The sequence below is a fragment of the Triticum aestivum genome, chromosome 7A, assembly GCF_018294505.1.
Source record: "Triticum aestivum cultivar Chinese Spring chromosome 7A, IWGSC CS RefSeq v2.1, whole genome shotgun sequence".
NCBI classification, from domain to species: Eukaryota; Viridiplantae; Streptophyta; class Magnoliopsida; order Poales; family Poaceae; genus Triticum; species Triticum aestivum.
In genome coordinates, this window is record NC_057812.1 from 87,340,557 (window position 1) to 87,351,344 (window position 10,788).

The 10,788-nt window shown below is 56.7% G+C and overlaps 1 protein-coding gene across 1 annotated transcript; it reads left to right on the forward strand.

The window, feature by feature from the left end:
- Positions 1-1,147: 1,147 nt before the first annotated feature.
- LOC123150652 (dehydrodolichyl diphosphate synthase CPT3) lies at positions 1,148-4,232 on the forward strand. The gene is made up of 3 exons (XM_044570482.1): positions 1,148-1,384; positions 2,833-2,899; positions 3,010-4,232. Exons 2-3 carry the CDS (start codon positions 2,876-2,878, stop codon positions 3,892-3,894), a joined length of 909 nt encoding a protein of 302 aa, XP_044426417.1. The 5' UTR covers positions 1,148-1,384; positions 2,833-2,875; the 3' UTR covers positions 3,895-4,232.
- The last annotated feature ends 6,556 nt before the right edge of the window (positions 4,233-10,788 follow it).

Here is a 10,788-nt window from a genome sequence, read left to right on the forward strand (position 1 = left end):
GGAGGTGCGGCGCCGACGGGCGTTGCTGACGTTGGAGCAGCGCACCGACCCGCACTTCACCGTCGATTCGCTCAACTGGGCTTGATGGTTCGCCTTCGAGCACGAGGAGGCGAGGCGACGCGCCGTCCGCGGCATCGACCACAGCCTGCCGCCGCCCGCGCTCGTCATCCGCGACGAGGACCAGGAGGCCGAGGCCGCTTACCAGGCGGCCATCAAGGAGAGCAAGGAGGAGGAGCGGTGGAGGGAGGCGGACGAGGCGACTTTCGAGGTCTCCGCGGCGGGTGACTGCGTCGTGCCGCCGGTGGTCCCGCCGTCCCCGTCCAAAGCCGAGCCGGAGGAGCCGGCCTACCGCGAGCGCTACCCCTGGACCGGAGTAGTGCGGGAGTGGGTCAGCGCTCCGCCAATCTGGCTCGGGGCGACGGAGAAGCAGGAGGCGGCCTACCTCGACCACTGGCGTCGCGTTTGGCTGGCCGGGGAGCGCTGGGAGGGCGAGCGCGTGCAGATGCTCGAGCGCGAGGCCGAAGAGGAGGCGCGCCAGGTCCAGGCAGCGGTGGTGCAGGCAGCGGCGGCAAAGCCTGACATCACCGCCGTCTGGAACACGACGTTCCCCTGGGCCGGCCCTACGCCGACGTTGATCGACCTCACCGGTCCCGACGCAGACGCCGCCGCCGACGAGGACGCCTAGGATAGCGCGTCGTCTAGTTTTTAGTGTTTTAATTAATGTAATGTGGACTTTCGCCGGCCTTCGTGGCCGGCTTTTATGTTTAATTAAATGCATGTATTTATTTTCAAACTGCTCGTAATATTTTTTTTGGCGCCCCGACGAAATGGGTCGGGTCAGCGTTGGGCGCTCGCGCCGACCCAAACACAGCGCCGGACGTTTGTGTCCGCCGGGCCGGCACAAACGGACAAAATGCGGATAAAAGCGTCGTCCGTTTGGGTCGGCCAGTTGAAGTTGCTCTAAACTTAACAAATAAATGAAGAGAGAAAAAAGAGGAAAAGGGGCCCAAAGCAGCAGCAGAAGGCCGAAGTCGTCGCTGTGGGCGCGCGGGGCCCGTGGCCGTCGGCTCCCCACGCACACAACGGAACAGACAGCAGGAATCTTCGCGAGCTATCAGGACGTGTCGCGCCGCCCGTCCCCCGTCCCGTCCCCCTCCCCCGCCGTCGCTCTCGTCCTGCCGAGATTCCGCACGAGCCCAACTGCCAGCCAGTTCTCACCGCCACTCGCTGCCCCGCCCGCCCGCCCGCCACCCGCTACAAGATCGCCCGCCGCCTCTTCTCCTCTTCTTGCAAGCTGAGCCACTCGCATCCTCGGGCTCAGATCTCTCCTCCAAGAGCCCCCCCGGCGGCGCCCCTCCTCCGTCCCCGGACCGTCATCCCGCAGGTGAGCTGAAGCTGACCTCTCTCCGTGGTCGCTGCATGGGTGTGCTGCGAGCCGCTTGCCTGTGCCGGCCAAGTGTTCGATGGAATAGCCATGAGGTTGATGTGTATGCGGTGCGCGCGTGTGCGTTTCCTTTTCTTGAGCTGCTGCTGGCCATCCCGTCCTGATCGTTACGGGCGCTGCTTATAGGCTATCCGGTCGGAATTAGTTGTGACTGAGCAGCAATTTTGAAGCTTCTGCCCGGTAGGAATTTGACCATGTGAGTGAGTAAAGAAAAAGAAAACATGCTTTGTGCTATGTGCGTAGGCTAGTTTCAGCAGGAAAGTTGCTTGTTCAGGAGGTTGTTTACATGTTGTTGTCAGGATATAGGTGCCCTGTTAGCTGTTGCTGCTAGCACTGTTTTTGAGTCGCGCGACTAGTCGTGGACTAGTCCATGAGTCCCACTGCCAGATGTCGATTCAACCTCTCGACTAGTCCATCGGCCAGGCACGACTCATCAAGAGTCTCTACCCCAGAACGACTCGTCAATCATCGACTCGAAAACCTCGGCTGCTAGTCTCAATCAAGCCCAGGGGGCCTCATCGTTGTGTCACTTTAGGCGATCTTTTGGGCAGCTGAAATCTGGTGCTGCAAGTCTGGAGTCCGTCTTTCCGTCCCAGTTCTAATTTTTCTGTAGGACCTATTTGGTAGTACAAGAAGGATCACGTCTCTTTTGTATGCGTGTTCATACAGTCCTGGGGGAATTCTGCGGCAGGGAGTCCTAGACAACAGATCATCTGCTCTTTACCTGCTGCTGCGTCGCGCACGTCTGGTGTGCCCTTGGCGTCGACCGTGGCCTTCGCTGCGGCGATATCTGGGAGGACTCGTCTCCTCCTCTTGCACCTCAAAAGCACTGGCCTGCTGTGCGACTTCTCCTTCTTTGGCGAATTTGGAATCATCGGCACGATGTGGTGTTCCGAAGCAAACGTCCTGCTGTCAGCCGTGCCGTCGCTGCTGCTGCCAGCGACCTCAAACTTTGGTCCTTCCGCCTGAAGACTGAAAACCATGGAGACCTGGCAGTTTGAGGCCCATTCCTCCAAAACCTGGACCTGTGATCTCTCTGTAGTTCTGCTTATTTCTTTCCCTGCCTGAACTTTTGTTGGGTAGAAAGCCACAAAACTCTTATCTGTACTCTCCCAGGACTCTAAGTTTGCTGCTTTGCAGCGTGAGAAATACATATTCAGGTGGGGCGTCTTGCCCCCCGGTGTCTTCTCAAAAAAAAAAAAAAGTCCTGGTGGAAGCATAAGCCATGAACTGTTGCCTTGACATCTGCTTTTCTTCTGTGTCGATCTCACTTAATCCTGTAGTACTTATAACATACATCTCGCACACATTTGCTGATGGTGATCGTTCACTTGTTTACCTTTCCCATGCAAAGAAGTCTGAAACCTCTGTTTTTTTCCTGTTTGCAGGTTTGAGACCGGTGCATTGCTTGGTTGACCCCTACTTGTGGAAATGCTTGATTCACTTATTAGCCATGTAATAAGATCCTCAAACAGCTCTGACTCGTTTTTTGCTGTGCTGTCATCTTCACTTTATCTGACACTTGGTAAAAGCACTGATGTGCCATATTTATCTTGTTGGTCCAGGACCCGAAGGTGTTGACTGAGAAGAAGCCTGATGAGATAATTGTGTCTGGTGTTGTTGAAAGTCTGCAGAATTTTCTACGCAAGTGCATCATAGCTGTCCTCTCATACGGCCCGATGCCTAAACACATCGCGTTTATTATGGACGGGAACCGCAGATACGCCAAGTCCAGAAGTATCAAGGAAGGCACCGGTCACAGCGTGGGCTTCTCTGCTCTAATGGCAAGTCTTATCTACTGTTACGAGATGGGTGTCAAGTACATCACGGTGTATGCATTCAGCATCGACAATTTCAAACGCGACCCTAGTGAGGTCAAGACCTTGATGGAATTAATGGAGGAAAAGATCAACGAGCTGTTGGAAAACAAGAATGTCATCAACAAGGTCAACTGCAAGATCAACTTCTGGGGGAACCTGGACATGCTTCCCGAACCAGTGCGGCTGGCAGCCCAGAAGCTGATGGCGAGCACCGCCGAGAACACAGGACTGGTCTTCTCCGTCTGCATGCCGTACAACTCAACCTCCGAGATCGCCAACGCCGTCACCGAGCTCTGCAAAGAACGGAGGGATATGATGCAGGGGCAGCAGGCCAGCGGCCGCAATGGCCGCCCCGCAAATGACGGCGCACGTTCGGATATCTCGGTGGCCGACCTGGATCACCACATGTACAGCGCCGGCTGTCCGGACCCGGACATTGTGATCCGGACCTCGGGCGAGACCCGGCTGAGCAACTTCCTCCTGTGGCAGACAACGTTTAGTCATCTGCAGAACCCGGACCCCCTCTGGCCTGAGTTCTCCTGGAGGCACCTCATCTGGGCGATACTGCAGTACCAGAGAGCCTACCCGTACATTGAGCAGAATAAAGGTCTGGCGAAGAAGCAGCTGTGAGTGAGGGATCTCATCTCCCTCGTAAGGTGATATATGCATATGATCATCTAGAAGATACTACAATAATAACAGATCAGAAGGCTGAGAAGCGTCAGTCTGTGAATAAGGGATCTCATCTCCTTTGTTAGGAGATAAGCAGATACCATGGAAAGATAGTAACAGCAGCCTGTTGAAAGTTGGCCCTTATTATTTTTCGTGTAATGAAGACTGTAATTATGGGAACCATGTGTATTGTTGTGTTAAACGGTGGCAATAGCTTGCCATTTAGCCTGAACTAAGAAGCCAATTCGAGAAAATTGTAAAGCGTCAGCGATATATGATCAGCGCTCATTAGTTCTCCAGGTAATTTGGGAGGGAGGGAGTATAATTTAAATTTGTCTCGTTTTTATAGCTGGAAGAAGCTTGTTGTGGTGGACTCTGCTGTTAATGCTATCTGCTATGGCGCCAAGCTCATGACTCCTGGGCTGCTCCGGTTTGAGAATGACAATGATGTTGGGGAAGAGGTTGTTCTCATGACCACCCCTTGCAACTGTCTATGGTTTGGTAATCAGAGGGACTCCCCATCAAGTTTCCTAGACAATGAGGCCTGTTTTGCTGTATCTGTAACTAGTTTCATGAAAAAGATAGTAGCAGCAACCTGTTGGAAGCTGGCCCTTAGTATTTTCCGTGTATGACAAGTGTAATAATGGGAACCATGTGTATTATGATGTACTAGTACAATTCTTCGTTTTGCTGTTGTGTTACACTATAGCAATATCTTGCCACTTAGCCTGAACACGGGGGCCAAGTGGAGAAAATTGTAAAGCTTTTAATGGTATCTGCCATGATGCCAAGCTTATGGTTCCTGGGTTGCTCCGGTTTGAATGGCACTGATGTTGGGGAGAGTCCACCAATGAGCTTTTAATGGCACTTATGGTTCATTGGTATCGCTGAGATCCCTACTGCTGTTATGGCGACTGCTGACCATGGCGCGGCAGCGAAGATCAAGAGGGCGGTCATGGGCAGAGAGAGACACATGGCAAAGAAAGTGGAGAATTGGCCCGGTGGCACCCAAGAAGAAAAGGATGATCGATGAGGGCCTCCATGCTAAGAGCATATCCAGCCGCGCCCCCAACGGGTTCTCCTCAGGCATTTTTACCGCGCCGGTGCTTAAAAATAGGTCCAGTCGCATCCCCAGAAGCCCGTTTTTCGCCGGGTTGAGCCGAAATCGACGCCGGCGGACCTGAGCCGAACCCGACGCGCTGGGGGACGCTCGGGGACACCGAGGCGAGGGTTTTGGCCCGAAAGTGTGACGGGCCCGCCGAGTCAGCGGCACGCGCATCGTCTTCCCCAGAACGCCTCAGTTTCCCGCGAGGAATCAATGGCAAGGCTGCCGCCGGTCAGCCTTGCCATTGATTCCTCACGGGCGGCGCGTCACAGGATGGCTGGCGCGGCGACGCCTCCCCTTCCGTCATGCGTTCACACGACCTGGGCTATAAAATCATAGGCTTCCCCTCATCGCTGGCCACACCAGCCCGAGTTCGCCAAGTCCAAACCAGCCGCCGTCCCTCCCGTCCGCCGTCGAGCTCTGCCGCTCTTCCCTTCCTCCCCTTCCCCTCTTCATGGCCGAACGCTTCCCCGGCGACTCCGCGACAGCCAACGGCTTCGGCCGCCGCTCGCTCCAGGAGGGCGAGGTGTGGCTTCTCTTCGAGGCCAACATCCCGGCGCCGCCGGACATGCACGCCGGGCCGACGGGGTGGAGGCTCAGCAACGACGGCGTCCCCATCCCCCCAGTGCCCGACGTCGACGCGCGCCCCGGCCTCTTCGCCGCCGAGGTCGACCGCATGCGGTCGTCCCTGCCGGAGGAGCAGCGCGCCCTCCCCCAGTACGCCGCCGACAACCACGCAGCGTGGGCGGACTATTTCCAGCGGCGGCAGGCGTAGCGGCTGACGTCCACGAACGGGGCGGTGGTGGTCGGCGGCCTCAAGAACAACGACGGCCACCGCGTCTGGTGGGGCGTCCCCGGCCGCACCCTGCATGAGGTGATGGAATACCTCAAGGGCGGCAATAACCCGCCGCCGGCATACCCTGCCACGGTGGCCGTCCCGACCCCCCGCCGGAGCGCCGGGCCGTGGGTGCCCAGGAGGTTCGCCGGTTCCTCCTCCTGCCACTCTTCCTCCTCCTCTCGCTCCTCCTCCCACTCTTCCGGCTCGCCTGGCGCTCCTCGGTGTCAAGGCCGAGCCCGTCACGAAGACGCCGCTCTGCTGGCGCACCCGCAGCACCGGCATCTTCATCAACGAGGGTGTCCGGTGCGCCTCCTTTTCGGCTCCTTCGCGCTTCGTCAAGCCAAAGACGGAGCCGGGGCTCGCCACCATCAAGCCGGAGCCAGGGCTCCCCGTCGTGAAGACGGAGCCCGGGCTCGCCGGCGGCGTCAAGGAGGAGGAGGTCGACGACGAAGCGGCCCTCAAATGGGCGCGCGACGACTGGGATGTGCGCCAGTGCGCCGCCTTCGCGCGGTTTGAAGCTCGTCGCCGTGGCCGGGACGAGGGAGGCATTGTCGTCCTCGACGACAGCGACGACAACGACGACGCGCCGCCGCTGCCGGTCCGCCATGGAGACGCCGGGCAGGGTCCAGCAGGGGCTGCCGCGCCATTAAAAAGGAGAAGGCCGCCGCTGCCGACGAGGACGTCGGCGACTTCGCCGCGCTCATCAACTTCTTCATTCCATAGATGTTTTTTTAAATAATCTATGTAAACGCCGAACATGTTGAATATGAATGTCAAGTTTGCCGAATTTTAGCTTAACTTTGCCGAATTCAGATTTTTTTAAACTAAAAAAACGCGTCTAGGGCGATCCTGGGGCGCGTAAAATCACCGCCTGAGGGGCCAACGGCTGGAGATGCTCTAAGCATGGAAACCCAGGTGAGTGGCTTCCAAATCTGGTGCTTCCTGCTGGTGGTGATGCAATGATTTTCAGTACTGCAGCTGCTCCTAAACCTGAACCCGATGAGGTCAAAGTGGAACAACAGGATGTGGTGCCAAGTGAGGATTTCTTTTCTTTTTTTGAGAATTTTTTTGTTCATATCACGAATCAGTACAAAGTAGTTGACCCTTACAAGCACACTGAAACTTAAACACAAATGACCATGAACACTTAGAGTACTCTAAGACAATCATAACACAAGAAGATCTCCGGAGCCATGTGTCATCATCCCTGAATCTTGAGAGAAGACCCTTGCAACAGGAGGATCTGCAACCAGTCGCAAACAGGTCATCATCTTCGACCACGGTACAATTGCCGCCATGCTGCTTTCTTCTTTCTTGACACCAGCGCTGAGAGGGCATGGATATCAATCCAACACACCTGCAACAGCCGTCGCCATCTTTGGCTCTGAGTACTGCGAAAAGTGTCCCTTCCGAAAGGAACAGAACTTGAGTCATCCGACCGGTCCAGCACCGCGGCTGGGCCATCCGCCCGGACAAAGCAGGATCTCTCACCAGCATCAGCACAGAGGAAGGAGAAGAACAGCAGCAGCAAATCATACCAACAAGGTAGAAGAAAGGTCTTCGTCTCCCTGCATCCATCGCCCATCTGAGGACCCAAACGGCCGGTGCCGATAGACCTCCATCCACCATAGCCCGCGACATCGACGAGATCCGGAGATCCTCAACCCCGCTGGCTCCTAGACGAAGGCAAAAGCCTCGCCTGGCCGCGAACGGAGCCCGAAGAAACTTATTCCGACGCGACACCACCGCAACGGTCTCGACAGCGTCTTCCTTAACCCTAACCCTACCACACATCCACCTAGCGAACAGACCCGAGGTTCCCCTCCCTCCCGCCGCCGGAGCGGCCGACGGAGAGAGAGGGAACCGGCGGCGTCACCGGCGGCGCGCAAGGGAACCCTCTCGCCTCCCTTGATCGCCTGGAGCGATCCTACTTTTCCTCCTTTCTTGTTAGTATGGAAACCGTGGATTTGCCAAGTGAGGATTTCAAGGAGAAGAAAAAGAGGAAGACCAGATGTGAGCAATGTCCGCTGTGGGTTTGCCAACCGCCACGCAAAGATTTTTAACTTGGACGGTAACTTGTGCTTCCCCAGCCTTGTTCACTAACCCTCTCCGGCTTATTTTCTTTCAGAGCTACTACAAGAGGATGCATCATATCGTGACGAGGCAGCCAATTATCGTTCCAAATGTGTGTGTCTTATCCACTGCCGATCCTGCGGATCAGGCCTTGCTTGAGAACCTCCCGGCCATACTTGGGATGGTCGTGACCCCAATTGCGCTGTCAAAAAATCACCGTTGGGAAAATAGAGCGCCTTCAGAATCTGCCCACTTAGAGAGTTTAGTTGGGCCACGTCAACCAAAGAGAAGAAGCTGGGGCTCTGGTGATCTGGTCCTCTCCTCTGGGCCTCCAGGAGAGGCGACAGTGCGACGAGGTGGGCTGACCTGGACGGGCTCCGTTTGCCTCATATCAGAGATATCAGGCCGGGCGTTCGTCTTGCTCGTGCATTTCTGCCTTTGCCCTAGCTGCCCCGCCGCTCCAAGTTCCATCCATGCATCCAGCACGCCGTCACTTGTACTAGGTCCCACGCGCACAACTCCTAGACATCATCGGTCACGCCATGGCCATGGCGGAGACCTCGCCCCTCCACCGGGTAATCGACGCCCGCCGGTGGGACGCGGAGCGCCTCCTCGGCCGCCTCATAGTCCTCGTCCACGCCGCCTTCCTCGACGCCGGCTTCGCGCCCCACGCCCACGGCATCCCGATCCACCGGCAGGTCCCGAGGCGGGCGGACGCCACGGCCTCGACCCTGCCTCTCGTGTACGCCGCGCCGTGCCTGCCGGGCGCCGTAGTCGCGCTGAGCGCATCTCCAGCCGCGTTCCCAATAGACCCTTTCTAGACGTTTTCGCCGTGCCGATGCCGAAAAAACAGCTTAGTCGTGCCAGCAAAAACCCGTTTTTCGCCAACTCGAGCCGAAACTGGTGCCGGTGGACCCAGGCCGAACCTGGCGCCCTGGGGGGCGCCTGAGGCGCCGGCGAAAAGGGCGCGTGGGTCCGCCCTGTCGGCGAGTCGAGCGCCTCTTCCCACCGTTTCTTTCCGCTTTCCCCCCATTTCCCTCCCATTCTTTTCCTTTCTCCCGCCAATCTCCCTTTCGCTCGCCTCCCAGCCGGCCGCCATACCACCGAAGAAGTACGTCGTCCCCCGTGCGGGGGCAACCGCGACCGCCTCCGTCGCCCAGCCGAAGCAGAGGAAGCCGAGGGCGCCGCTGTCCAAGCCACCGAGCATGTCAAACGCCGAGTGGAGGGCGAAAGTTCAGCGACGGGAGGCTGTCACCGTCGACCGGCAGAACAGGGCCATCGCCAAGAAGGCCCGCGACAATGCGGCGCGCGCGGCTGCGGCTGCCTCATCGGCGGACCAAGCCGAGGCCGAGGCGACTCGCGCGGGTATGATGAATCCACCGGAAAGCCACACCCAGTACGCGCCCTGGGGCCAGCAAGGTGTCGGCTCTCCCTCAGGGGCCGAACTTCTGCCGCTCTATTTTTTGTACGCCGAACAGTGACTTGCGATCGCCGGATTTATGGCGTCTTTTGTGAACGGGAACGATCAAATTTGAATTTTTCACGTCCTGAGGGTGACGCTTGAGGGCGTGACTTGGAGCTAGATCGTCCTCATAGACCGAACTAGCGCCGGTTCGTCCTCAGACCGTTCTTTTTTAACGTTTTGGAGGGCCGAACGGCTGGAGATGCTCTGAAGATGCGAGCCACGGGATGCGGATCGTGTTCTACGTGTGCGTGCCCAGGCTCGCACGGCCAGACCCACTGACCCAGGACACCAGGAGTGCACTGCGCTTGCGTGGACGCGCGCGCCGCTCGTGTCTGGCGGCCTGGACGGCACGGCGCGCGCTCTGGCGGGCGTCGGCGCCTGCGGGCTGCCCGCGCTCTGGAGGGAGCTCGCGTGGAAGCTGTGCCGGGGCGCGCTCGTCGACCTTTGCCGCGAGAACGGCGTGGTGCTGTGCCGTGGCCCGTGACAACGCGTTCGTGTCGCTCCCCGGCGACGTCATGCTGGCAGTCCCGGCGAGGCTCGCCGACGGCCTGGACCTCTTGGCGGTGGTGAGCACCTGCACGGAGCTGAGGCGCCTCGTGGCCGAACACGACGGCGAGTTCTGGAAGCACAGGTATGAGGCCTTGTGCTCGTTGACATGCTGCGACGACCCGCCGGAGACGAGCTGGATGAAGGGGTGGTGCGAAGAGAAGCAGATTTTCTTAAGCAAAACTGGTTCTCGTTCCTGGATAATAGTAGAAATCAGAAAGCTTAACGCAGCTACAAATCGTGACGCGGCGGCATGTGGCCATTGCTACGATTCTGCTTGTGCGTAAGTATCCATTCTAATAAATACTCCCTCCGTCCGAAAATACTTGTCATCAAAATGAACAAAAAGAGATGTATCTAGAACTAAAATACATCTAGATACACCCTCTTTTATTCATTTTGATGACAAGTATTTCCGGACGGAGGGAGTACATTATTATGCTACAATTTCATTTTCCTAATCGTTTTCAGGAGGACATATACAAAACTGACAATTGTCGGTTTAACCCCTCTGCCAAGCTCTCGGTCTCCATGTTATGTATGCCTTCTGTTCTGCAGCATGCTATTTCTAGATCTCATTTCAAGGGACGAGTGGATATTATGGTGTTTAGAGTCTGTATAATGAGGGAGGTGCCTTTTTTCCTTTACAGTTGGTTTAGTTTAGTGCAGAGCTGCTGAGTATTGGAAACAAGCTAAGCTATAGTGCTTACTCTAAGAAATTATATTCAAGCGCATAACCAGTTGAAGATTATGAAGCGCTCTGAATTTGAATAAGACCATGCTCATTCTTTTTCATAAAATGGGTGGCTTGGTTGTTGATCCATT

Coding starts and splice junctions, on each gene's coding strand:
- LOC123150652 (XM_044570482.1), top strand. CDS start 2,876: ATGCTTGATTCACTTATTAGCCAT. Junction 2,900..3,009: donor TTGATTCACTTATTAGCCAT/GTAATAAGATCC, acceptor TTGTTGGTCCAG/GACCCGAAGGTGTTGACTGA.